At 62.7% G+C, this 25,212-nt stretch overlaps 5 protein-coding genes across 5 annotated transcripts; 1 reads left to right on the plus strand and 4 right to left on the minus strand.

Annotated features, from left to right (window-relative positions):
* Positions 1–277: 277 nt before the first annotated feature.
* Positions 278–2,921, minus strand: CHLRE_03g148700v5 (uncharacterized protein). The gene is made up of 3 exons (XM_043060480.1): positions 2,452–2,921; positions 2,100–2,231; positions 278–1,884 (listed from the first exon to the last, which is right to left on the minus strand). Exons 1-3 carry the CDS (start codon positions 2,509–2,511, stop codon positions 1,444–1,446), a joined length of 633 nt encoding a protein of 210 aa, XP_042925609.1. The 5' UTR covers positions 2,512–2,921; the 3' UTR covers positions 278–1,443.
* A 60-nt stretch (positions 2,922–2,981) lies between these two features.
* CHLRE_03g148750v5 (uncharacterized protein) lies at positions 2,982–6,471 on the minus strand. Its single transcript, XM_001695525.2, has 7 exons — positions 6,203–6,471; positions 5,615–5,725; positions 5,112–5,256; positions 4,685–4,911; positions 4,449–4,538; positions 3,849–3,914; positions 2,982–3,621 (listed from the first exon to the last, which is right to left on the minus strand). The coding sequence occupies exons 1-7, from the start codon at positions 6,371–6,373 to the stop codon at positions 3,523–3,525; spliced, it is 909 nt and encodes a 302-aa protein (XP_001695577.2). The 5' UTR covers positions 6,374–6,471; the 3' UTR covers positions 2,982–3,522.
* Positions 6,472–6,611: 140 nt separating this feature from the next.
* CHLRE_03g148800v5 (uncharacterized protein) lies at positions 6,612–9,853 on the plus strand. Its single transcript, XM_043060481.1, has 5 exons — positions 6,612–6,973; positions 7,147–7,326; positions 7,572–7,925; positions 8,150–8,314; positions 8,648–9,853. The coding sequence occupies exons 1-5, from the start codon at positions 6,641–6,643 to the stop codon at positions 8,801–8,803; spliced, it is 1,188 nt and encodes a 395-aa protein (XP_042925610.1). The 5' UTR covers positions 6,612–6,640; the 3' UTR covers positions 8,804–9,853.
* Positions 9,854–9,865: 12 nt separating this feature from the next.
* On the minus strand, positions 9,866–14,551 carry CHLRE_03g148850v5 (uncharacterized protein). Its single transcript, XM_043060482.1, has 9 exons — positions 13,945–14,551; positions 13,772–13,815; positions 13,475–13,608; positions 13,193–13,333; positions 12,871–12,951; positions 12,555–12,764; positions 12,243–12,341; positions 12,030–12,071; positions 9,866–11,837 (listed from the first exon to the last, which is right to left on the minus strand). The coding sequence occupies exons 1-9, from the start codon at positions 14,340–14,342 to the stop codon at positions 10,026–10,028; spliced, it is 2,961 nt and encodes a 986-aa protein (XP_042925611.1). The 5' UTR covers positions 14,343–14,551; the 3' UTR covers positions 9,866–10,025.
* A 51-nt stretch (positions 14,552–14,602) lies between these two features.
* On the minus strand, positions 14,603–25,111 carry CHLRE_03g148900v5 (uncharacterized protein). Its single transcript, XM_043060483.1, has 15 exons — positions 24,721–25,111; positions 24,423–24,457; positions 24,180–24,233; positions 23,721–23,864; positions 23,445–23,510; positions 23,179–23,271; positions 22,847–22,924; positions 22,532–22,699; positions 22,235–22,376; positions 21,797–21,880; positions 21,414–21,583; positions 21,058–21,210; positions 20,747–20,843; positions 17,724–20,578; positions 14,603–17,574 (listed from the first exon to the last, which is right to left on the minus strand). The coding sequence occupies exons 1-15, from the start codon at positions 24,905–24,907 to the stop codon at positions 16,309–16,311; spliced, it is 5,592 nt and encodes a 1,863-aa protein (XP_042925612.1). The 5' UTR covers positions 24,908–25,111; the 3' UTR covers positions 14,603–16,308.
* Positions 25,112–25,212: the final 101 nt, after the last annotated feature.

The following is a 25,212-nucleotide window of genomic DNA, read 5'->3' on the forward strand; positions in this document are numbered from 1 at the left end:
GCGGCTACCATCCAGAGCATGGGCGAGGGCGTTGAGCGTTGAGAGCGAGAGCGTCGAGCGTCGAAAGAAACCATAATACAACATGACTAGCTTCTTGCTTCATTAATTACGTTAGCACTCACTCCCGGCCACGCTCCCGGCTGAAGAGCAGAGTGGAAAAGGACTGAGCAGGCGCCCGGCCCCGTTTAAGACTGAGCCCTTGTATACGGTATGTGGGAGCCATGAGGATGGACGCCGTCATTCGCAAGCAGGGGAGGTGTGGGACGTAACTGGATCTTGCAAAATAGCGTTACATTTGGAGTTCAGTATCTTGTGACCCTACCCGTGTCATATTGTGCACGCGCTCACTGAAACCATGACACAATTAAGTCAGCGTCACAGTTGAGCCGGCCAAAGCCGGTCAGCCGCAACCACGCAACACCCGGAGCATGACTCCCCGGTTTCGACTGCACACGAACCACACGAAGCAGTCTGTTCTAGTGATGTCACTACCTTTCATGCAACGAGGACGGCCTTCAGTCTTGGCTCCTTCCTTTATCCACGGCGCACTGCCGACATAGCAAGGCCAGGACAGAAATTGAAGAAAAGATAATGGTGCGTTAAAGCTCATCGCAGATGACCTAACCCTCCCTGTACTCCAAAGTCCCGGGCTAAGTCCCTGCTCCATAAAATCTGGGGCGGGTACTACATTCTCGCACCGCAAATCAACCCCAGCGCTCCACACTGCGAACACCACCACTCGCATGGCATACTTTCACTGATACACACCACCATACAGTCACCACAGTCACTACGGCAATCCTTTAAACCCACCACTCTCTGCTGGGGCCATTCCCAGCTTGTACCAGCCAAACACCCTTTCGCACGACACGCCTAGATAAGAAGTGGCGTTCTCACTCCGGCTCTCACTCCGGTACGCTACTGACCTTAAAAAGGATGAAGATTTTCGTGGCATACGCCCGCACACGAATATATCAGGTGTCCGTCAAAACTCACGGCGGCACTCACGGCAGCACACAAGCAACAAAAGACCATCAATACATCAAGCACAATTTATTACCAAGCCGTTTCTTGGCGTATCCATGTAGGACTCTGCACACGGCTCCAGCCTAAATGCCGAAGAAGGGGTTCCCTCACATGCAACCGTCGCTTATGTGTCAGCTTCACTCCACTGTTTCCTCACACACGCACTCATGAGCTGCCTTGACCCATTGCCTCTACCAAACGACTCCCGAGAGTTTTGCACGGGTGCAGCGATGCAATTTTATAAATAATGTGGCTTGTGCCTGCAACGTGCAATGCACTAACTTGAGCCTACCGTCAATGTTGTCTCTTACGTATTCAGACTACCGATACATCCTGACATTCGGCAGCCGCAATACACTCAGCGACCGCGGAACATAATAATATCTCTCTAACCCCAAACCACATGGCAACAGAAGCTCATGCGGTGCGGCCCACGGAGGCCCATCTGGACAGGACCGAGTTGACGATTCGCCAGGGCGGCAGCGAGTTGCCAGTGGCCTCGAAGCTGAACTTCATCTCGGCGCACACCAGCCGCACCATCTCACACAGCTGTGCATACGGCGCCACCAGCTCCTCGGGCACCGCCGCCAGCACCTGCCTGTAGCGCTCCGTGGCGTACAGCGAGCCGATGGCAAAGTGCTCGCGGAAGCTGGGCTCCACGATGAGCGGCGCACCCGCACCGCAGCCCCGCACCACCACAAACTCGTGTGACAGGCGCAGCGCGGACGGCGCGGAGTGGGAGCCGATGGAGAAGGCAAGTGACGCCTCGTAGCCCAGGCCGCGAAGAGCCTGAGCCAGCGCCGCCGCGCTCAGGCCGCCGCCCGCCGCGCGCTTCAAATTCCGCACGTCCTCAAGGAGCTGTGAATGGGTGCAAAGGGGAGATTCAGCCTTTGTGCCTCGTAAATAGCAGGTGGACAGCGAAAGTGCGTGCGGGGGCCCCAGGCGAGGCTTTGCCTGGCCTGGCTGGAAGTCGAGCAGCCGCTGAGGCCGCCGGCGGCCCAGCCGCCCGGTGTCGGTTGCCGGAGCTGTGGCAATTCCCAATTCACAAAATTTACAGGCTGAAGGTTGCTCACCCGTACAGCCGGCGCATTCGGCTGGCCAGTCTGAGAGAATGCGTGAAGGTCCGCGGACGATTGGGGAGCATTCCCGCGCCCAGATCGCAAAGCAGCAGGTTTACGCTCAATGAGATCTTGCAGGCCAGGTATCTGGGGCAGAAACGGGATGGCGAAAGAGTCAATGCGAGCGCAGCCCACGTGAATAACGTTCTGCCGGAAATCTCATCAGACAACCCCCTGGCCCAGGGCTGACCGACTTGGGGAAATTTGCAGCCAAGCCCCGACACCAGCGACCTCGGCGGCGTGAAACGTGCCCGAATTGTTCCCTGACGCCACTCTAGATCCGCCGGCGGCTCAAGCAGGGAATTACCTCGACAGGAAATAGTAAGCTCCCGTGATATAGCGAGCTTGGTGCGAGAACACGAGTCATTGCAGCAGCACAGCAAAGATGTGACGTGAGAGCTGGCCTGAGGGCTCGGATACTAGTGTTTAATTTTGATAGGGTGATAGAGCGTAGTGTTAAGATAATAATGTTGTTGATGGTGCTTGAATCTGTGGACCTATGGCAAAACTTGAATCGGGCAAAACTTGAATCGGGCGTCATGTGCAGGCCCAGGCCTGCATACTGGTCGCGGCACTTATGACATACAAAAGAGACTCTCATTTGTTGTGTATATGGCTATCTGGCGACAAAGTCGTTGGAGCCTGTGCTTGAAATTTCTGGATGCGTTAGGATGCCTTGGAAGCGCTCGCAAGAAACACAGCGGAAACGCCGCACGCGCCTCTTTGGCAGTCGCCCTGGAGCATGTGGTGGTTCCTAGGGTGCGGCGACACCGGGACTTGCTTGTTCTGGCAGAGGAAAGCTCTGGAGGGCACAATGACCGGTGCGCCAGGGGAGATGGGACAGTGTCAAGGCAGGTTGGTGAAGTCCCGAGCGCGCCGTAATGTGCCCGAGCGCGCCGTAATCTGCTCGAGCGCGCCGTAATCTGCTCGAGCGCGCCGCCGGCTCGAGCGCGCCATATAAGACAAAAAACAACCGTCAATCCGAACCGTCTGGCCGGGCGAGATGAGGCATGTCGGGTACCGCCATACCGGTGCTCCAAGCGCGTGCGCGCCCGCCCTTATGCAACGGTGGAACAGGGCCTAGTCGCCAACGCGTGGCAGCGTTGCATTGGATGCCCAATTGCAGGGCGGGTAGCAGGAATGGCGGCTTCCCTGTCGTACAAAGAACACGCCATACTGTAACCATTTCCCATGTGTGCACAAGCATGCATCCGTGCATTCAGCGCACATGAGCACATCCACAAACACATACATCCACATCCTGCATTGACTACCACTCTTAAGCTCTCTCGCAACGCGCAACAACCCCGTCCGAACAGATACACTCCCAGGCGCAGGCGGCCAGGCTGGCTGGGTCCATTGTGCCAAGATGCAAATCTTATTGCGGCGACTGCATTGGCTTGATGTCGAACGTGATGCTCCTTGCCGCAACCTGGGTGTTGGCCCATGTCTTGAAGTTGGAGATTCCCATTTGCGACTGCAGGCATTGCGGGAGCACAGGTTCGCGGTGACGCAGGCACGCGTTACATACTGCGGTAGCTCCGACAACCTTCTCTGGCATCGTGCGCATTTCGTTTCCTTATAGCATCTTTAATAACAGCATGTACCGTACCGTGCAATGCTGCCCCCTTTACAGCATTGAACAGCTTAGACAGAAGCAATCGCCCCGCGCGTGCGTGGGTTCATATTGTTAGACACCCTCACCTGGGCTGGGCGGAAGATGCCCTCGAACCAAGCAACCGTGAATGCAGCCGAGTACGTGATCACGTCCTGTGAGTAATAATGCGCGCGACGGAGTAAGGAAGTCTTCGGACGGTGATGTAAGCGCCTAGAACTGCACACGCGCCCGACCTCACTTTCGCCAACAAGCGGCAGATGTGCCACTGCAGCGCTGAAGTTGTCCCGCATCGTCCGTGCCCCCACTGCCTCTTCCCCCTGCTGTCCTCCTGTATTCCCACCCATTCCCAAGCCCTGCTCTGCCCTGATGCTGTCTCCTAACACCAATCCTGCGGCCCTCCAGCCGTTTGTGGGCTGAGCCCCCGAGCGCAGCGATTTATTGCCATTTGTTGCCTGCTGTGCTCGTGCTTGACAGCGGGACGCGGCTGGACACATGGCGGACGGTGACTGTGCAAACCGACCCCAGCTATGTGCCTATGTCCGAGAGATGAGGCAGTACCGAAACCTTCGGCTTGTGACATGTACCAACGTGGCATGGGAACAGCCCAATCTTCCCTTGAGAGGGTGAGCCACCTTTCTTGTCCTGTTACCCAGCCCTGCAGCCTTCTGGCCCGGCCTGCCCCTCACCGAGCTCATCATAGTGCCACGCCCGCACAGGCGGTCCAGGCTCCAGTCCAAAAAGGGGTTGCCAGTGCGCGCGAACTGCATGTGGCCCGCCTGAGCAGCAGGCAGCAGATGCAATGGTGCATAAGTGAGTGCGTTGGTTACTTCCTTGCATGAGCTCAACCATACAAGGGAATGCGTCCAGGCTAGGAGGACGAGGCCGACCCGCGTGCGTTTGGCGGAACACTCTTTTACCGCACCTGGCTTAACACCATCTGCCAGGAGCCGGGCGCCAGAGCGCCCCAGAACTTGGGGTAATTCTGTCCCACGGGATTGCAGCTGCCGGTGATGGCGGCGCCCACCAGACCCGCACTGCGGCCCGCCGCCGCCAGTGCCTTGGTGGCGGAGGGGTAGTCGGCGGACTCGGGAGTCATCGGGGAGCCGTCCACGGGGTCAAACAGGACGCAGCCAGACACGTCCGTACGGCCTGTACGGTAGGTTGTGCATTGGTTGGGTAGTCGCAGTCAGGGTTTGAAGATGTGAGCATCCAGTAAGCAACGGCGATTGTACTGGTACAGAGGCAACCTCAGCACCTCACGCAGACTGCTCAATTGCACGGGTATCACAACAAGGGAACCCGACCTATTCTCTTGCGCAATCGCTCGACAAGCGCTGTGCACGACGCACCCGCGAACTGCAGTGCTGCCAGCTTGCCTCCGCGGCTGTGGCCCATGGTGCCCAGACGCGACACGTCAGCGCGGCCGTAGAGGGGGCTCTTGGCGTCCGCGGACTGGGTCTCGAGCCACGTCAGCAGAGGCTCCAGGTATGTGAGCTGTCGTGGTTGCCATGGAGGCCGGTGCGGGTTTGCGGGTCTCAGCATGCAGTGTGTGGAGGAAAGCGAGATAGGCGGGCGCTGGGGAGGACGGCTGCGCGCCTGCGCCTGCAAGCAATCCCTGAATCTCAATCCTGAACCTCGTTTTAGTCTTCTGCCAACCCCACCGTCCGCGGTCCTCCACCCTGATCCCTGGCCTACAGCAGACCCCGGTGGTAGCCTTGCAGCCCCCGCGGGCCTCTACAAGACCGGCCTCAGTTTCGCATGACGGCTCAATCAACTCTCTGTACACCACCTGATCACCTCCACGCACATCGCGCTGAGCTAACGCCGCAGACACACAACCTTCTGCGCCCACCTCGACACGGTCCACCACGATGGGGAAGAGCCCCCCATTGGTGTACTGCACCACCGTGTAGCCCCAGGAGGACACGTGGTCCACGATGCCACGGTACCAGGGGGCCTTGGCCTGCGGACACACAGGCAGAGGGGAGGGCGGGAGCTTCGATTCAAGGTTCGGTGTGACCGGCTGCCGAAGTGTTTAGGGTTCAGGCAGGCGTGCCGTGGACAAAAGAGGAACCATACAAAAGGAATGGGCATGGCAGCGTCAGCGACTAACGAGTAACGGGCATTCTGCGGCTGTCTGCGGGTATGCTCAGGGACAGAAGGGGCGCGGGCTGTGGCGCTCGCGCCGCGGGAGAAGGGGCGCAGGCTGACTGGCACGCGTCCGTACCTAAAAGGGCCTTTTCAGACGTCCCGACAGGAGCAGATCCATAAGAATATTAAATTGAAGCGCAGTATTGTTAGAAAGCAGCGGGTAAGCATCCGCAGCGTGTTGTGGTGGTACGAGGTGTGATTCGAGGGAAGGTGTGACCACCGGAGGGTTGCAGCGGTATGCCCTTCCCTTACCGCGCACACCATTGAGCTCACCCCCGACACAACTAACCTGGAAGCCATTATACATTACAAGAACAGGGTAGGCCGCTGCGCCGCTGCTGGGATACGTAATAACGACGTCCAACGGAACCGCCATCGCAGAATCCACCCGCAACGTCACCCGCCCGCTCCATTTGCTGGTTGGCAGGTCCCCACGCTTGATATAGTCATCGGAAGACATGACGGCGCGCAATCCAAATAGAAGCAGCGTCGAGGCGCCGAGGAACTGCGTGGAAGGCATCGTTCGCAGGTTTCAGGTATGTCAGTGTGTGTATCATATGTGACGTAGGTAATATGCGCAGCTCATTTGCACGCGGCGCAGAAAGTACGTATTTGGGAATTGGGGTTCTGGATTCATGGGTCCGATGACAGCGGGGCAAAATTCGCAGGTCAACCGAGCATGCCAGGCAGCAAGTAATCCTTTCCAGCTGGAATAAATCCATGGACCATGCAGCCAGACGTAAAGCCCGTCCTAGACTTGCTCAATGGCTTCCGCGCTTCTCAAACGCTGCTTACCGCTGTGCAACTAGGATTGTTTGAATGCCTAGAGCATACAAATGAGCTTTCCGTGGATGGACTTGCTAGTGCACTCGCGCATCGACTGCCGGGCTCCCCAGCGCCATCTCTTGACGGACTTGATCGGCTATGTCGAGCATGTGTGGCTCTGGGACTGCTTTCTTCCCCTGCGAATGGGCAGTTTGCCCTAACTGACGCTGCGCGAGCCTATCTGTTGGCTAGTGCACCGCAGTCCCTTGCTGGCTACTGTGTGCATTCGAGTCAGGTCGGTGAGGGGTCTAGGGCCTACATATGCTGTAAGGGTAAAAGTGACTGTCGGTGAATTCTGGATCCGACTGGCGGGTCATGACCGCAGGCCGCCAATGCATCAGCCGTACACACCGTCCGCTTTGATGGGCCAGTGTTGAACCCTCAATTCCCGCTCATCATCCGCCACAGGTGGTGTGGCCGTTGTTTGGTGGCCTGCCCGCGGCGGTGACGACCGGGTCCAATGTGTGGCAGCAGCAGTTTGGCGCGCCCGGCTCGGACGTGTTCGCACGCGTTTACGACACCCCTGGTGCAGTACGGCGCTTCATGTCAGGCATGCACTCCTTCGCCACGCTGTCCGCGCCGGCCGTGGTGAGTCGGTGCTGCGGTATGTGGCGCGGCGCAAGCCGTAGATACGGCCCAGTCACCGCGGAACTCTTGACTAAAGCCATGCTGGCGTGGGCCGTGCCCGTGCTGCCCAACCTGCGATCCGCAGACCTGCAGACCAATGATTGCCGCATTCCTAATGAACTTCACTTCACCCAGCAGTGCAAACCTGGCTCCCAGCTGAATACGGTGCATCGCTGCCCCGCCCGCACACCCCGACCCGGCCACAGGTCCGCGCCTTCGACCTCTCCTTTGCCACGCGGCTGTTGGACCTGGGCGGGGCCACAGGCGCCCTGGCGGCCGCCGCCTGCGCCGCCTACCCCAGCCTGGAGGAGGCGGTGGTGGTGGACCTGCCACACGTGCTGGAGCTGGCGCAGCGGCACTTCGCGCCCACAGCGGCCCCACGTGAGCCGGCAGCGCCAGCGGAAGTGCAGGGGGCTGGTGGTGGCGGCGGTGGTGGTTTTGGTGGCGGTGGGGATGGCGGCGGAAGCGGAGGCGGCGGCTCTGGTGACTGCGGCTGCAACGGGCGGCTGAGGTGGCTGGCAGCGGACTTCTTCACGGAGACGGACAAGCTGCCGCAGCAGGTGCGGGACCGTGAGCGGTGGGTGGGTGGCTGAGTGCGTTCACCGTTTGCAGGGAAACAAAGGGTGACAAGGAAACGGTTGGCCACCCTTGAAACTTGCAGGATGACAAAGAATGATGAATACAATGACAGCTCGTTTGCATAAGAGCGAGGAGCCCCAGGAGCCTAGGGGACTGAAGCGAACCCCCAACGGCTGCCCGTCACCCCTCATCTCCCCTACCCCAGGTGGACTTGGTGGTCCTCAGCCGCATACTCCACGACTGGGACGGCCCCCGCTGCGCCCAGCTGCTTGCACGGGTGCACGGGCTGCTGCGCCCCGGCGGTGCCGTGCTGGTGGCGGAGATGCTGCTGCAGCCAGACCGACTGGGGCCGCCGGCGGCGCTGCTGCAGGTGCGGCGCGGGAGCGCGCGGCGGGGTCTCGGGGTCGAACGGTACCGATGGGGACCAAACCGCCGCAGCCAGGCAGACGAACGGGCTCCGTGGGCAACCGCTGTGCACCCTGGCAAGCTGACGTAAGCAAGTTTTGGGATGCCAGGCAGTGTTGTGGGCAGAGAGTTAGACGCTCGCACCGTGTGCGCTGCCGCAAGGATACTGCACTCGTCCGTCCTGGATCCTTCGCCTTTACCCCGGCCTGCCATGGGCTGCGTCCGAGTACCGTATCTCGTGTTTTTCTACTGGGAACGGTGCTTTCACCACACGCCCGCATGCACCCGCCCGGCACAGGACCTGAACATGCTGTGTCAGACGCACGGCCGCGAGCGCAGCCTGGCCGAGTACGAGCAGCTCCTGCAGGCGGCCGGTTTCGTAGACGTGCGGGGGCACGTGACAGGCACCTACCTGGACGCAGTGCTGGCACGCAAACCAGAGCAGCACTTGTAGGATGGCGCAAGCGTGTTGGCGTGTGTACCGTATGTATGAAAGCGTGAACTGGTACTGGACGTTGTCTAAGGATTCCCGCACGCGCCGAGGTTTGCCTGTCCGATAGACGACGGCGCGGACGGCGGCGCATGATCATCGCTTGGCGCTTCTAGACCCATAACGCAATGCGGTGATGACATGCGGTAGTGCAGGAATATACCACTATGCCGTAGCGGTTGTGCAGGAGAATGGCGGCAGCGTTGCAGGATGTGTGGGGCCTCAATTGTGAAATGGCAGAGGAACCTGAGAGGAGCCTGAGGCTTTGACAGGGCCACATAGGGGAGGCCACTCCTGGGGTGACAGGGTGTAGCGCGTCAGCCTAGGAACAACGTCGAGTTTTGGGCGTTGAAGTTTCGTGGCGTTGCCTTGGCTTCCATTTGCGTCGACGGGTGGCTGGTGGTAACGTTCAGTTGTTAAAGATGCGGTGACAGCCCAGGCCTCGTGCATTGCAACCGGAATCATCATGTGTATCGTTGCAACTGTCCAGCGCGCGGTAGCCGTGTGGACGGGGGGCTGGCACCATGCTCCCTTGCAAGGAGCCGATGTGGCCGGAATGCGGCTTCCACATTTCGTGTTGCACAATAATCCCCCAAACCTCACGCTGCTGCACACGTAACCCATATCTACCCTGTCTTGGGTACCGGTATGTTCCATCCCGACGCCCATCACATCCTCGCTTCCCTTTACGCCAGCAGCAGGGCCCTAGCACTCCCGAATGAAGATGAAACGTACACAGCAAGCAAACATGACAACTCCTGCACACAAGCAACACTAAAGCCCGTGACACGTGTGAAACGAAACCTACTCGTGTGTATGTGGGCCGGCATACAACACCGCGGCGCAGGTTCCAGGCCGCATGCGCGCTCACAAACAAAAAGAATCATCACTGGCGCACGCAATCACGAGTCATATACGCACCTGTACAGGGCACAATACCATACACGCATGCAACAAAAGCGGTGAGCCGTCAAAGCTCTATTGCAGATTCTGTCCTCGCCCGCTCGATTTGCAAGCCCCCCTTGCGCTATAAACGGCACAGAGATCCGCCACTTCTTAGCAAGAATACCGTACACGCACGGGCCCAAGCCCTTCCCATAGTCATCAAAAGAATGCAAAACCCGCCAGCATCCTGATGAGCAGCTGTTGACCGATGCCACCTAAGTCGAGCATCCCCCGCCCGCATTCAAAACATGTGCAGCCAGTCAATCTTCTCCCCGCTCGGACGAGCAAGCAAGCTGGCGGTCGGCGGTAGGGCAACGGCTGGGCCGGCCACGCCTCCTGGGCCTGACTTCTCCACTGTCGCACCGCCCACCGCTGGCACCGCCTCGCCTGTTTTCCGTTCCGCAGGTGCAGCCGGCGCCAGTCGCACTGGCCCCCCAGGCGACCCCGGCGCTGCGGCTGCGGCGGCTGCAGCCTTGCGGCCTCGCCGCTTTGCGGGCGAGCCTTGCGCCGTTGGAAGCCCTGCCACAGCCTTCTCATCCAGCGACCCTGACGTTGAAGGAGAGTCCGAGGCATCTGCGAACGCGTGCGGCCTTGCGGCTCGTGCTGGCGTGCTAGCCGCCGCCGCTGCCGCGGCTGCTGCTTCGGCCTGCTTCCGCCCACGTGACCGCGGCGTCCCCGAGGCTGCGGTGGCCACCCCCGCGACCATGACAGCCGCTGCCGTGGCCAGGGCGGATGCCGCGGCCGCCTCGTCCGACACCATCAGCTGCAGAGACGCCGCACCAGGGCTGCCGGCAGCGCTGTCCTGCCTGTCAAATGCTGCTGCAAGCGGGGAGGCGGCGGCTTTTCGCACGCGGGGGTTGCGGGCCACCTTGGGCAGCACAGCCCCCGGCTGCAGGCTGGGAGCAACCACAGCAGCAGGGTCAAGTAGCGACAGGTCGAGCAGCCCCGGCACCAGGAGAAGCGACGTTGCTGGGCCGCCGGTGGCTGCTGGAGAGCCTGACGCAGGCTTTCGCCCGCGCCGCTTGGGCGTGAGCGAGCGCTCCACGGACGCAGCTGCTGCCGATGTGGAGGCAGCCTCTGCCGTTCGTGATGAAGACTCGGATGTAGTGCCATCAACAGCCTGCGCCGCCGCCCCAGCCGATGCCTTGCGGCTGGCCCGCGGCTTCGCCACTGGCGCGGTCGCAGCCGCTTCGGCAATGCCCGCCAACCTGCCGCCGACGACCGTGCCCTCCACTGCCTCCGGTGCCGCGCCGGTCTTGCGGGACGGCACTCTGCGCGCCGAGGCCTTGCGGCGCGGAACCGGCGCCGCCGCCGCTGACACCAGGAGCGTTGGTTGCGCCTGCAAGCTCCCGGCATCAAGGCTGCTGCTGGGGCTGTCGCCTGATGCTGTGGGATCTGCCACAGCCAGCAGCGCGGCCGCGGCTGTGGCCAGGGCCGATAGGGACTTCTTCGTACTCGCCGGCGTCTTACGTAACGACTTGCTCCGCGGGAGCCTGCCATTGGGCGAATGCGGGGGTGTGGATGCCTCAGCGTTGAGTGCGCCACCGTCGCTAGGCCCCGCGTCAGCCGCCGCCGCCGCCGCCGCCGCGTGCGCCGCCGTCACCGCTTTTGCCGAAGCCGCCGCTAGACCAGCCGCGTCCACCGACTGCGACAGGTCCGCAATCACCGCCGCAGCGACCTCGCGCGCGGCCTCCTCCGCCATACTCGCATCCATCGGCAGCAACCGCGATGAACCCGCCTCGGCCTCAGCCTCAGCCGGAGCGCCCGCGGCGTCTGCAAGCACCACATTCGCCGCATGGGCCTGCACCGACATCGCGGCGGCCGTCGGCATCTCGCTTGCGCCCATGAGCCAGGGGTGCTCCACCAGCTCAAAGGCGGTGGGCCGCAGCGCGGGATCCTTCTGCAGCGTCCAGCAGATGAAGTCCGCGGCCGCGGGCGACAGCCCCGGCACCTCCGCCGGATGTGGGCAGGGCGGTGCGGACATGATGGCTGCGGCAAGCTCCGACATGGGCGGGTCAGCGCCGGCGGGGCCGCTGAAGGGCGGGTGGCCCACCTGCGTATTGGCGTATTGTGGGGCGGTGTGGAGCGTGATGGCCAGGGGGTGCAGAGTGGCGTGCCTGATGGGTTAATGCAAGGTGTACGACCGTTCTGCTGGCCGTCCTGCTAGCTTCTGCCTCCCTGTGATGGCGAACTTGCCCCGTCCCCAGGCGGCCACGCCCCCAGGTTTCCAGGTCCAGTGACTCACCAGAATGTCGTACAGAGTTGCACCTAGCGCCCAGATGTCTTGCTGCAAGGGTACCAGCACATTTGAATAGGTCAGCAGACGCGCACGCAGGCAATCACATGTTGGCTGCTTGTCCGTGGACGCCGTACATGGATGAGTGGAATGGCCAGGACAGCGACCAAGCACACACACACACACACACACACACACACACACACACACACACACACACACCTTGAATGAGGTTGCCTGCTGCAGCCGCGCCGGCGTGCGGTGCCCCGACGGCGCCATCCACAGCTCCACATACTCGGGTGCCAAGAACGGCGGCGAGCCCTGCACGTCGCGAACATGGCAGATTCCATAGGTCTTACTGGCCCACAGCAGCGATTGAGATGCGGCGCCAACATGGCAGCATTGCAATACGGTACTGAAGCTCGTCTGATCTGTCGCCCCTTAACATGATGCCTCCAAGCGACACCACACCCGTGCCTCCACGCCCGCGCTTCCAAGCCGACGCCCTCGCCCGCAAAACCCCACGCGCCCTACCTCCAAGAACAGCCCGGGCGCGCCCGGCTGCATCACCTCCGCCAGCTCCACCGCACTGCCCAGGTCGCCAAGCCGCCACGTCGTGTGCACGCTGCCCGAGGTGGCGCGTGAGGTGCCACGGCGGGCGCCGCACCGCGCCGCACCCGGGCCACCGCCAGCCCCGGGCGACAGAAAGATGTTCTCCGGCTTGATGTCCCGGTGCACATACCCCTGCACGGAGGACAGAAGGAAGGCACGGTTGCATAAGAGGTTATGTGAGAGCTGGTATGCGCATTCGCTCCGGCCACCCGCTTAGGGCAGTTGTCCCTGCACCCACCTTTTCATGCATGTAGCACAGTGCGGCCAGCACGTCCGCCATCACCGCGCGCCCCTCGTCCTCACCCATGACCTCGGAATCCTGCGTGACGGCCGGTGTGAGACTTGCGACAGTGGATGTACTGCACCGACTGCATCATGCTGCCCACAATTATGAAGAGCGAATAACCTACATCGCTGTGTGACAATTGCATCAGCTCGGCTGCCCAAGCTCTACTGGCCTGCCCATGTCGCCCCCGAGCCCCTGCATGTACGAGCCACCCACGCACCCACGCCCCAGACACCCACGCCCCCAACACCCACGCACCCACGCCCACCCACACCTGCTCGTCCAGGTACCACAGCAGGTCGCCCTGCTGCGCCTCCATGAGGAAGGTGACGTAGCCGCGGTCCTCCACGGCGCCGTACAGCGGCACGATGAACTCGTGCGTCAGCCTGCTGTGCACACGCCACTCGGCCAGCACCTGCATGGGCCAGCCAGCCAGCCAGCCAGCGTTGGATTATGTGAGCCTGGTGTCACCTCATCCCGACCAGCGCTGACGCGTAAGTCACAAGTGCGACACGGTAGTTGCAAATGCCAGGGAGATATGAAGGACCAGGCATACCTTCTGATGCACGCGAGGCGACTCCAGCAGGCGGTCCCGGACAAACTGCTTCAGCACTGCCCGCTGCTGCCCCGAGCCGGCGCCGCTGCTGCCCCGCTGCGTGACCAGCGCAACGCTGCCGTGCCGGCCCTCACCTGCACCCGCAGCGGCCAGCAGCAGAAATGTGCGTTCCATACGAGTCAGGGGTTGCCGGTAGTGGCTGGGTATCATTGTGCCAGCCAAGCGTAGCACGTGCCACTATTACAGCGTCGCGGTGCATTCATGCCAACACGAGCCGGCTGTCCACGAGCGCAGTACCTAGGCGGGTCACGTCCACAAGCCGCGTGGGTAGCCTTGGCGACCTGTGACGGGCGCAGTGCAGGGCACGGCGTGTGAGCTTAGGATGTGAGCGGGCAGATAATTCTGAATCCAGCATTGGTAATAAGCCTTAAAGAAATGCGTGTAGCAGCGCGCAGCCTGAGAACACGCACCACAAGGAGTGGGACTTCAGCCATTGCGGGCAGTTGTCCAGATACAGTGGGGCCTCCTCGAAAAGGGTCACTGTCCGCCGCGGCGCCGGATACCCCAGCGTGGCACCAGAGCCCTTGGCAGCACCGCGCGCGACGACGCTCCTGCTGCCATCCTTTGTGCCGTTCTCTGCGTCTAGCATGCAACTGGAGCTGCCTCCGCCGCCCGAGCTTCCCGCCCGAGCAGCAGCCGCGGCACGCAGCGCAGCGGGGCACCAGAGCTGCCGCGGAGGAACCTTGGCTACCCCTGACCCACCAGAGCCTGTATTGCTGCTTGCACTGCTCGATGTGCAAGCGCCGTTAGATTTGCTGCCTGCAGCGCTGTCCCCTCCTCCGCCACCGCGCCGAACCATGCCGGACATCGTCTGAAGCGTCAACACCAGCTACTTGCGCGCAGCGATGGAGCAATTCTAATTTGCTACGTTTGATAAATTGAGGCCAGCGGCATTGCAAGAGTTGGGCGAAGACGCGCCAAACTCAAATAAGCAGCTCGTCAACGCTCTGTCCGTTTGCAGCCTCCAGTTGCTTTGTGATTATGTAATAGACTCGTGTTCAAGTGGCAGTCGCAGCTTATTGAAATGCAGCACGCAAGCAGAAGGTTCCGCGCTCAAAATGGCGACTGAAGTTGCAAAATTTACAGCTTATGGCCAGTGAGGAAGCATCAAGGCATCAGTCATTACAATTTGAAGTTATCGGCCTTGTGCCCGATACAACCATGGGAAGCCCGAGTGCGGCCAGCTGTCCCACTCCCTCGCGCATTGCACCTCCTGCCACCGGCCTGTCGAGCTATGGTCCGTCCAATCCTTCGCCCCGTCTTGCCTTACAGCGCAAAACCTGACCTTCTCTCGCCAGGGCCCACAGTCACCATTCCTCCCCACTAACATCCCCTCTGCGCCTACCTGGGCGTCCGCGTGGCAACACAGGTTACACTTCCAGGGCAGGGAGGACCCTGGGGAAGAGGTGGTCTGGCAAGCACGTGTTGCATCCTTCACCTTTCCCACTCCCCGAGGCATGTGAGTGTGGTGGATTAAACCCCGTGATGCGTCCTGCACCCATACTCGGCATGTGGCCATACACGTTTGTCTGCGCACCTGGGATTACCCATATCGCATGCCCATTCAGTATGCCGAAGCCAATACGGTAAGCTGGGCCTACAAGCCCACGCCTGTATCCACGTATGAACATCGCTGTCGCCCCTGCCTTCGCACCTCATGGCACAATGCGTCATCACCAGCTGCACGCGCAGTATCTCAAGAATCCATTGCAGAAAGGGACACAACACATGAGGCGCACGTTGGGGACCCGCGCGCGTTGTAATGTACACGTTCCCCAAGCTGCCCTGTTTGCCATGCATTGCAGCTACAGCAACCACCATGCATTGGCCACCTCACGTCGCATGGCCCCACGGCACCCATGCACACGGTGCAGTAGGAGTGAGAGCGCGGACGCTCAACCAAGGCTGCCGGCATCCAGCCTGCCATAGCAGTGAACGATACACGTTCCTTGGCGCTGTCCAACAGCGCACTTGTCAGGCAAAGTTGCAATGCACAAGCCCCTCAGTCCTCAGCCATCCTAATGCCTCGCTTGCATTGAATACTGTCATCAACATGTCGCACAAAACATTCCAAAACACGCCTACGCATCCTATGTCCGCGTCTGCGGTACTCGTGATCGCCCCCGCCGCGACCACGCCCGTAAGACACAACACCTTACCGCCTAGTTGCCATCAACCCACAAAGTAGCGGCACTACACTTAGGGGGACTTACCTCAGCCATGTATTGGCCACATCACTGGTGCAAATACACTGCGACACACAGCACGCGCTCATTTTAATAGTTCACAGATCACGCCGCAAGATAAATTGCATAGACGCCCCTTGCATATATAACATCACGATGCCAATTTGAAATCTTCGCTTTCGTTGCGTACAGCGTTCGGGAATGGCAACTCCTCATTGCGCGTGTGTAACCGTGGGAGGAGCAGACAACGCCGCGTTCCAAGACGTGAACTTTCGCACCAAAACAATGACACCACACCAAACGCGTGCGCTTATGCCTCAAACCGCCAAACGGGATAAGTAGTGCCACACGCAGCCGTCGAAATAGGACTGGGCTGCAGCGCTCAAGGAGATAGCTTTTCAACCTCAAGAACCCCTCGCTTCCTGGTCGCATGCGCGCGGTATGCCCCGGCTCACGCTGGCGGCCAGTACGCACCAGACGTCTGCATCCCTCTCATACGGCAATGTCCACAGGGTTAAGTGTGAAATGCAGCCAAGATTCTGCCCCGGGCATAACTCCTTCGTAGGCAAGCCGGGCATCGCTTTCTGATCACTGGCCTAGAACCTCAGCGCCCAGGTGTGCCTCATCCCGAGAAGGCAAGCTCTCCACACGTGACAGCGACATGATCCCGGCTGCGTGGCAGATCCCTCCACTCAGCCCCATCAGACTGCTGCCCCCAGCACCAGCGGGCACATCCACGTCCCAACCCCCCAACGTCAGGTTCGACAGCTGCAGCACGTTGCTGTTGTTGTCTGCTCCGCAACTCGTGACTGCAACCTCGCCGGCACCTGCCACCGCTTCCTGCGCCGTGGGAAAACGCGGCGCGGATGCTAGCATGGGCATGCCTTCCCGCGGCGCGGATGCTAGCATGGGCATGCCGTGCAGCCGCGAGGGGCTGCCGCTGCCCGGCTGCAGGCGGACGCCGCCGCTGCTCCTAGACGCCAGTACGCAAGCGCTGGACGCGCCGCTGCCACCCGAGGGCGAGGCAGACACCATGCCGGCGCCACCAACTAGCGGAGGCACCACGGCGAGTGCTAATGCGCCGCCGCCGCCGTAGCCTAGGCCACCGCTGACGTGGCGCGCCAGCACGCCGCTGCGTTTGCTGCTCCTGCCGGCGGAGGGCGGGCCCGCCTGCGCAAACGGCGTGTTCAAGGCCGCACCTGACGAAGCGCGCGAGCCTGGCGGAAGCAGTGCCCGAGCGCCGGGCGCCCCCGAGTCTGATCCATTACGCTGGCCCGCCACAGACGACGAGCCCGTCATTGGGAGCGCCGCAGACTCGCTGGGAAAGGCGGAGCCGAACGGGATCATGCCACTGCCCGTGGGGGTGGTGCTGCTGGCGCCGTTGCTCACGGTGCTGGGGATGGAATGCGCGCGCATCATCATGCCAGACATGGCCATGGTGGGCTCGCCGTAGCCAGAACTAGTCGGCGCAGAGCCCTCGAAAAAGCCGCCCGCACCCACAACTCCGCCGATGTCCACGACCGCGGCCTGCGCCTGCTGTGGCGTCACCGGCGCACCTCCGGCAAGCTCATCGACAAGCGGCTGCGCAGGCACCGGCAGCTGCGGCTCCCCGTCCTGGTCCTGCCATTGCCGCTGCTCCGCGCCGTCACCACCTGTGCGCAGCACAAGGTCCGAGGTGCCGGCTAGGCGCGTGCGACCCGCGGTCGCTGCTGCCTTGGAACCGCTGCCGTCGCCTGGGCCCGTGGGGATGCTGGCGGCGCTGGGCGGCAGCGTCACGTCCAAGGAGTTCGGCCGGCTGTCGAAGCTGGTGCGGCTGCTGATGCTGAGGCGGTTGCTGGGCTCGCTGGCGCAGGCCTGTGAAGCGGAGTACCCGTAGGCAGAAGCAGCGAGGGTAGTAATGGAATACAAGCAACGGTACCAGCGGTCTGGACGCGCACAAGCCGGATGCACCAATGACGCAAGAACACAGGATACGGTATGCAACGCGAGTGCCGCCGACTTACTTGAGTGCTCAACGCAGAATCAAACATCGCCACTTGGCCTCCGGGCGGTTGCCGCAATGTCGGCTGCTGCTGCAAGCCAGCCATAGCCCCAGCGCGAGGCCCCGCCTGCTGCAGGAGTGTGCGGTCCATCGTGGCGACAGGAGTGCCCGTGCTGCTGGCACCTGATTCGTACATGTCACTGGCTGCAGCTGCTGGGCCGGCGGTAGCATGAGCCGTCCCACTGTCGAAGCCGCAGGCAGACACAGCGTTCTTGCAGCTGGACGGCATGGTCCCCGACGACAAGTCGCCGCCGCCGTCGGCTTCGGTGGTGCGGCGGCTGATGGGTGTGCCGCTACGGAAAGGGCTGTCCGGCGGGTAGGGGTGCTCGTGCTCAGGCGTGGCGCTTCCTTGGCCGGCAAGCCCCGCCACACGCCCCGCGTCAAAGTGCGACGCAATCGCCGCGTGGTTGGCATACGTTTGCTGCACCGGCAGCTGCTGCTGGAGATGTTGCTGGTGCGGTGAGTGTAGCGAGCTCCTCGAGTTACTGGCGGAGTTGCCTAGGCCCGTTGCTGCGGCGGCGGAGTTGCTAGAGTCGTACGGCGCCATGCCACCGGTGCTGCCGCGTCCTGTGTGCAGTGTGTGGCGCGATGGTACGCCCTCCCCAAGCCGTGAGAAGCGCGAGAAGCCACTGGATGGCGACGGCGGCGGCAGGCGCCCAGCAGTTCGCCGCGTGCTGCCAGCGACACCGGCCACACCGGGTGCGGCGCCGGGCCCCCCTGCCACAGCAATCACGGTGCCACTGAACTGCTGCTTCGACGGCGCCTCCCCAACCTGCAACTCGTCCTGCATGTCAACGTCGTCTTCCATCGGCCCCACCACGACGAAGTCGCCCTCCGCCATCAACTCGTCGACGGCGCCGGACCCCATACCCTCACAGCTGGGTAGAGGCTGGCTCGTCCGCATGCCGCCGACGCTGCTCGAACGCGCGTACGGCAGCGATGCCGAGTGCGAGTTCAGGTGCCCACCCTCGGTGACGCACTGGCTGGGCCGGTGCATGCCACTGCCACTGCCGTGGCCGTCATGGCCCCCTGCCACGTCCAACAGCGGCGAGGTGGCGAGCGTGTTGCGCGAAAGCCGGCTGTAGCTGTGGACCGGCGATTGGGGCGCAGGATGGCCGAGGCTGGCATGGGGCGACTGCGCATTGCGAGAAGTCGAGGACGCGAGGCTGAGGCGGCTTGCGCTGCCGCCGCCAAACCCTGCACTGCTGAACGCGGCGGCGCCACCGCTGACGGCACAGTTGGAGGGCGAGCTGCCCATCGGAGCACCCCCGATGTACATGGGGGCAGTGGTGTTGGTGTGCAAGCCAGTCACAGGCGCGCAGCCACTGTCCGTCGCGCCCAGCAAGGGTACTAGCTGGCTGCCGCACAGCGCGCCGCTGTCGGGCACGCTGCCGGCGGAGCGATTGCGCCGCTCCACCTCCTCGAGTGAGGGTAGCTGTGAGCACTCGGCCAGCACAGCCATGCTGCTGAACTGGCCCTGCGAGTGCTGGCGGTAGGCGTGCTGGCCTTGCGGTGATGGCAGCGCTCGGCCGTTGGTGTGGCGGCTGCGGCCTGGTGCCGAGTGCGCCACAGCGGGAGGCGGCGCGTGGTGTAGCTCATGGGCGCTGGCCGGTATTGGGCGGGAGCGGCTGCGGTCCTGCGGTTGCTGCGGGTGGTGCTGCTGGTTGTACTGACGCAGCTGCTGCTGCACAATAAGGAACATCTCAGAGTTACTTGCGCTCTTGCCACTCACTGTCACCGCGCGCGGCGACAGGTGGCTATCGGCGTGGGGCGTGCCTTGCGAGTGCGCGCTCTCGCCGTGGGTGGTGGAGGCGTGCAGGTGGAGGCGGCCTCCCGCGGTCAGGCCGGCGGCCTCATGCGCCGTCACCGCCGAATGCAGCGCTGCGTGACGGGGCCTGGGGCTTTCGCCAGGACCCCACCTAGCGCCAGCCAAGCCCGCTGCCACTGCCGTCGGCGCCGTGGCCAAGCCATAAAAGCCCTCCACCGTGTGCGGACGGGTGCTCGGATGGCGGCTGCCGAAGCTGCCGCTGGCGGACGGCGCCCCGGAGCCGCCCAGCGCCACGGCACTCGGCACCCGCCCGTGCGGGTTGTCGATGCTGCGGCGGAAGCTGTTGTGCGGCGAGCCGGTCATGAGCGCCGCCAGCGGTGCCAGCAAGCCCTTGGACATGGACAGTTGTCGCCCGGCCAGTCCCATGCCGCCTGACGCCGGCCGCTTGTTGGCCGTCATGGAGCCCGCGCCGCGCGACACCGACATGCTCATGGTGCGCAGCCCCGCCACGCCGCCGCTGCCGCTGTTTGCACCAGAGCCCACCCGCTCGCCCATCAACGCCCGGTGGTACTCGTAGCCGTCCTGCTGCGCGCGCTGCGCGTACACCGCAAGCATGGTGCCGTGCGCCGAGGCGGGCGGCGCGCCGTTGCCGCTGCCGGCGGCGCTTGCCGAAGCCGCAGATGCGGCGGCAACAGCCGCCGCGTTGCCACCGATGTAGGTGTCCCCGTACCCGTTGCCCGAGCTGCCCGGCTGCCCCATGGAGCTGTAGGTGCCGGCGTAGCTGCCGCTGCCGGCGTTGCCCCGCGGCGTGGCGGGCTGCCCGTGCCGTCCCGGCGCCGGGCCGGCGCCGCTGCCGTGCCCATTCGCGGCGTGGCCGTAGGCGCCTGAGCCGTGTCCGTCGCCGTCGTAGTCACCGCCGTCATTGTGCCGGTGATCCTGGCGGTTGCCGTGGCTGCCGCGGAAGGGCGGCTGCATGCCGGGCCCCATAAGGCGCTGCTCCGCCTCCATCGCCGCCGACACGGTGGGGTCGGCCTCCAGTAGGTCCTTGTCTGCAAGGGCCGGCCGCATCGCATTGCAGAAAAGATACGGCATTTCTAACGCAAATTCCCTTACGCAATATAAATCATGCGGTGAAAGTCAGGTCCGCGGTGGCACTCTGAACACATTATTAGGGGTGCCGAGGCGGTCAATGCAGCATTCATTGTCCCTGCACTCACAGTCATGGGCGCTGTAGGTGCCGAAGCACTCGGCGAACACGTTGAGGCCCTTGCGCCGCGGCCTGGCGCCCATGTCCTCAAGCAGCTGGTCGTGGTACTGCGCCGCCAAATGGACCGGGGCAGGGCGGCCCGGAGGTGTGAGCTCAATACATGGCATTTTCGGAAGCTAGGACAGCGTACCGTACGATACGCATCAGGCTGGCCGTAAATGTGTGCGCATACTCATGCAAGTGCCGCAGAGAGAGAACAGTTTACTCTTCGTTGGTTGCGCTTCGGGTTCCATTCACCCTCGTGCCCGGCTTTCGACTCACCTGCATCATATACAGCATCAGCACCGAGCCCCGTGAGCGCTGCGCCGGCATGATGGTGCGGCGCCAGCGCTGCTGCGCGCGCACATCCTCCGCCATGTCCGCCGGCGAGGGCAGCTGCAGCCGGCCCGTCAGCACGTGCGCCAGCCACAGCGCCTGTAGGTGCGGTGCGCAGCGGGGCGGTGTGGTGTGATGCGGGCCGTGATCGGGTCAAGTGCCATCGCAATGTTACCGCAGGCTTCCAACAGGCCCTGTGCTCCATACGCGACACAGCACTTCAGCGCAGCGTCCTGCACGCAGCAAACAGCACACACACACACACACACACACACACACGTACGCACACGCCACGTACGCACCTGCAGCCCCTGCGTGAGGATGTTGTTGTAGGTGGACACCTCGCTGCCGATGAAGGCCAGGTGCGGCACCGCGTACGGCAGGCAGTTGCGATACAGGTACAGCCCGTCCTTCTGCAGGTCCAGCCGCGCGCGCATGTCGCCATCCAGGTAGTCATAAGTCTTTAGGTACCCTGTAGGTCGCCAGGCGCCAGCCCCCAGTGACAGTGACGGCGCATATGTTCACACAGCATAAGGATACAGGACCGGCACTGGGAATGCAGTATGCGCAAGCAAGCAAGCAACTCGCCGCGACGGCCCATGTGGTCAGGACTCAATGGAGTAGCGAGGGGCAAGCAGAACGGGAAAATGTGCAGCTGCGGGAGGCCCGTGCGGCCGGGGCCCACCTGTGCAGTACAGCACCAGGTCCGCCGCGACGAAGCTGCCGTCCTGCAGGATGACTCCGTTGCGCACGAAGCGGTTGATCTCGCCTGCGGCGCGGCACACGTGTCCAGTTGCCCACAGCTCCTTATAGCCGGTTGGAGCAACGCTGCATGCCACATACTCTCCATCGATTTCTTCCACTCCACCAGCCCCACAGCGCCCCAGACGCACGCTATCCAGTACCTTCACTCCAGCAACCATGGCGAGCCTGCCCTCCTGAGCCTCTCTTGTCCCGACCCTCCGCGTCATGCTGCAGCACCCCTCCTCCCTGCCCTGCCCTGCCCTGCCCTGCCCTGCCCTGCCCTGCCCTGCCCTGCCCTGCCCTGTCCTGCCCTGCCCTGCCCTGCCCTGCCCTGCCCTGCCCTGCCCTGCCCTGCCCTGCCCTGCCCTGCCCTTCGCACCCTTGACGGTGTTGAGCGCCTCCGCCCGGATGAGCTTGTCCATGGTGTTGTCCAGGATCTGGCCCCCGTAGAACAGGTCCTCGGGCAGGTGCACCCGCGGCCGCAGGTGCTCCGTGATGCGGAACTTGCTGCCGATCAGGCTCTGTGGCGAGGTGAGGTGGGGGCGGCCAGGAGGTCAGGGCAAGTCAAGAACGCCAACCCGAAATCCGTAATGTAGGTAGCAGTCTAGTGTTGTTTCCGCTTCGCTGCAACGCGAGTGACATTCTTCAACCTCCCAAAGGCGCTGCCGCCGCGCACCTCCACGCTGCGCCAGAACAGCTTCTTCAGCGGCGCCGAGGCCCGCGCCGCCAGCTGCTTGCCGGCGCTGGCGGTGTAGTAGGGCGCCATCATGCCCGTCATGGCGCGGTTGAACATCAGCCGCCGCACCGACGTGCCCAGCATGCGCCGCGGCAGCGGCCAGTGCGCCTGTGGAGGCGGGGATGCGCGGGGCACGGTGATGGGGAGTTGGATGCAGCAGGTGCGTACCCGGCGCCTTAGGCCCATGGCCGCAGCCCCTGTACTGTCCACCGTGATCACGCAGGCCCCCGCGCTGCTGGCTACGCGGCGGCTCACCTGGCGGTACAGCAGCGTCACACTAGCAGCGGTGCTGGTGGCGACGATACTGCCCACGCAGTCCAGAGCCGTCTTGCCCTGCGCACAGCATTGCAACAAGGTGTTGGACCAAGCAGACCGTAGTCCAGTGCTGCTACCTAAACAAAGGCTGGCCGCCAATGCCTGTCCCGCACCGCATGCCAGTCGCAGGGCCCACAAGCCAACATATATGCATGCATTGCCCTGCCGTCTCCCTTCCTTGTGATCTCCCCACCCACACTCCCTTTCACCCGGGTCCTTCACTCTACCCCTTCCACCACACAACACACAACACACAGTAAACGCCCGCTCACCGCGCCCACGATTACCACGCGCCGGCCACGCGCCAGCGACAGGTCTGTGAAGTCCTTGGCGTGCAGCTGGATGCCCGCGTACGAGTCCGTGCCCTGCTCGAGGCGCAAGCGGAGCGCGGGGCAGCGGAGCGGCGTCAGGGTACCGTTCGCAGTGGCCCGCAGCAGCGCGCACGAAGCCCTCCCCCCCCCGAGGCCCGCATGTGACCCAAAAGCAGCCGTGTCTTGCTGTCCAGCCAGCCCTGCTCCACACCACCCTCCGTCCCCACCTCGTAGTCGGGGATGTAGGGCTGCGAGTAGATGCCAGCGCAGATGATGGCGTAGTCCACCACCACCTGCAGGTGGGCAGTCACGCGTGCGGGCGCATCAGACGCCAGCACCAACCCCACGCACCCTCACATAGCGTAACCCGGCACAGCCTGGGTTCAAGAGCACGGCCGTGCTTGCCTGTACGCCCCCTCCTTTCGAGGCCTCACCTCCACCCCCCGCCAACCCTGCCCCGAGGCCGGCTTCATGCCTGCACGCCGACGCACGCACACACCGACCTTGTAGAACTTCTCCACAGATGTGTCGCAGTACAGCGCCTCCCATGAGCGGATGTTGGGGCACCAGCGCAGCCGCAGCAGCTTGCAATTGAAGCGGATGTGGGGCCGCAGGTCGAAGTGCGTCGCATAGGCGCGCGCGTACTCCTGCAGGCGAGGCGTCAGGTGAGACGAAACGTCAATTAAGTTGCCCCCGCAGTGAAGAAGCGCGCGGCGGTGGAGGCATTGCCACATTGGCGAGGAAACCGGGCATGGATGGCCGTGGCAGCGTGGCTGTGTGCAGCCGCGAGCGTAACTCGAGGTATCTACTCGGGAGCGTGCACGCCCCCGTGCGCCCCTGCTGGTTGCCAGCACACCGTATTAGTCCCCTACCAGCCCCCTCCCAATTCTAATGTCTGGATGCTGTTGCCGCCAATGCTGCTGGCCCCTAGCACCTTGTTCTGACAAATCCGACGCCCGCACCTGCACTTCCTCTCCCGTAGGGTACTCCTGCCTAGGCTGCATCTCCTTGGGCCACTGTGGGGATGCACATACAATTTGTCACTAACCCTTATTTGATATCCAGAAGGCGTTGACTGTTTGCGCAGTGGCCTCACGCCGTAGACACTGGGGCCAATTGGCCCCAGGGAAGAGGTCTGCCATAGCTGAACAGGCCCCAAAACATGGACCCAAGGCGATGGGAAACCGCGTGGCGTTTGGTCTTACTGGAAATTCCGGGAATTGGTATAGCTTCCACGGCACTGCAGGGGCGCAATTGAGGTTGGGGGCTGTCAGGCGGCGGTGCCAGTCCCTGCCTCGCCCTGACCAGGACGACGTCATTCCAACCTGGCACCGACCGTGTCAGGGCCTAATGCGGCTGAGGCGCATCGTTGGGCCAACTATACTGCCCACCCATGAGTCAATTTACCATCCGTCTACCCTAGGCGGCAGGAGTCGGGGCGAGCGCCGCGCGCTCCGTCACCGCAGCGTGAGCCCGCACATCAGAACCTCATCGTCAACTCGCCTTGCAGGCCAAAACCTGAGTAGTTACGAAGCCAGACTCCACCCAAATCCTCGTTGAGCTCCAAAACCAGCACGTTGCAGCCCAGCTTTAGGAATTGCCTCGCGCACTGAAGACCTGACACTCCTGCGCCGACTATCAGTACTTTGCGCAGCCGGTCTGGCGAAGGAATAAGCCCTGAAAACTCCATTTCCGGTGGGGCCCCAAAAGTACAAACTTGACAAATACTAACGCGGCGCCTCGCCGCTGTGCCGGCTGCCTACTTCATTACACAAGTTGTTTGGTACTGGATGTAAGACTTCTGCAGTACGCGCGCCGTGTGTGCCTGCCTGTGTGCGCCTCGCTCAATCGTTTTGTTTGGCAGGTCCATAGTTGACAACAGTAGTGCTCTGAATAAATAGACTTGTTAGTACAGGAGGGCGCAGTTGTTGTTGAGCGCGACCTCCAGTCACCGCGGCAATCGGGCACGATGGGCGCGAGTTTCACTCCCGGCAA

The sequence above is a fragment of the Chlamydomonas reinhardtii genome, chromosome 3 (genome assembly GCF_000002595.2).
Source record: "Chlamydomonas reinhardtii strain CC-503 cw92 mt+ chromosome 3, whole genome shotgun sequence".
Lineage (NCBI taxonomy): Eukaryota > Viridiplantae > Chlorophyta > Chlorophyceae > Chlamydomonadales > Chlamydomonadaceae > Chlamydomonas > Chlamydomonas reinhardtii.

Excerpts from the sequence above, each read along its gene's own strand:
- CHLRE_03g148700v5 (XM_043060480.1), bottom strand. The coding sequence starts at position 2,511 with ATGACTCGTGTTCTCGCACCAAGCTCGCTATATCACGGGAGCTTACTA. Across the intron at positions 2,232-2,451 it reads GCTTACTATTTCCTGTCGAG|ATACCTGGCCTGCAAGATCT; the intron begins GTAATTCCCTGC and ends TTTCTGCCCCAG. Across the intron at positions 1,885-2,099 it reads CGAATGCGCCGGCTGTACGG|CTCCTTGAGGACGTGCGGAA; the intron begins GTGAGCAACCTT and ends ACCCATTCACAG.
- CHLRE_03g148750v5 (XM_001695525.2), bottom strand. The coding sequence starts at position 6,373 with ATGTCTTCCGATGACTATATCAAGCGTGGGGACCTGCCAACCAGCAAA. Across the intron at positions 5,726-6,202 it reads TAATGTATAATGGCTTCCAG|GCCAAGGCCCCCTGGTACCG; the intron begins GTTAGTTGTGTC and ends GTGTGTCCGCAG. Across the intron at positions 3,622-3,848 it reads GCATCTTCCGCCCAGCCCAG|TCGCAAATGGGAATCTCCAA; the intron begins GTGAGGGTGTCT and ends CAATGCCTGCAG.
- CHLRE_03g148800v5 (XM_043060481.1), top strand. The coding sequence starts at position 6,641 with ATGCAGCCAGACGTAAAGCCCGTCCTAGACTTGCTCAATGGCTTCCGC. Across the intron at positions 7,327-7,571 it reads CGCTGTCCGCGCCGGCCGTG|GTCCGCGCCTTCGACCTCTC; the intron begins GTGAGTCGGTGC and ends ACCCGGCCACAG. Across the intron at positions 8,315-8,647 it reads CGCCGGCGGCGCTGCTGCAG|GACCTGAACATGCTGTGTCA; the intron begins GTGCGGCGCGGG and ends CGCCCGGCACAG.
- CHLRE_03g148850v5 (XM_043060482.1), bottom strand. The coding sequence starts at position 14,342 with ATGTCCGGCATGGTTCGGCGCGGTGGCGGAGGAGGGGACAGCGCTGCA. Across the intron at positions 12,765-12,870 it reads TGTGCTACATGCATGAAAAG|GGGTATGTGCACCGGGACAT; the intron begins GTGGGTGCAGGG and ends TCCTCCGTGCAG. Across the intron at positions 12,342-12,554 it reads CGCCCGGGCTGTTCTTGGAG|GGCTCGCCGCCGTTCTTGGC; the intron begins GTAGGGCGCGTG and ends CGCGACGTGCAG.
- CHLRE_03g148900v5 (XM_043060483.1), bottom strand. The coding sequence starts at position 24,907 with ATGGAGTTTTCAGGGCTTATTCCTTCGCCAGACCGGCTGCGCAAAGTA. Across the intron at positions 24,458-24,720 it reads CTCAGGTTTTGGCCTGCAAG|TGCCGTGGAAGCTATACCAA; the intron begins GCGAGTTGACGA and ends GCGCCCCTGCAG. Across the intron at positions 23,511-23,720 it reads CTGTGGAGAAGTTCTACAAG|GTGGTGGTGGACTACGCCAT; the intron begins GTCGGTGTGTGC and ends GCCCACCTGCAG.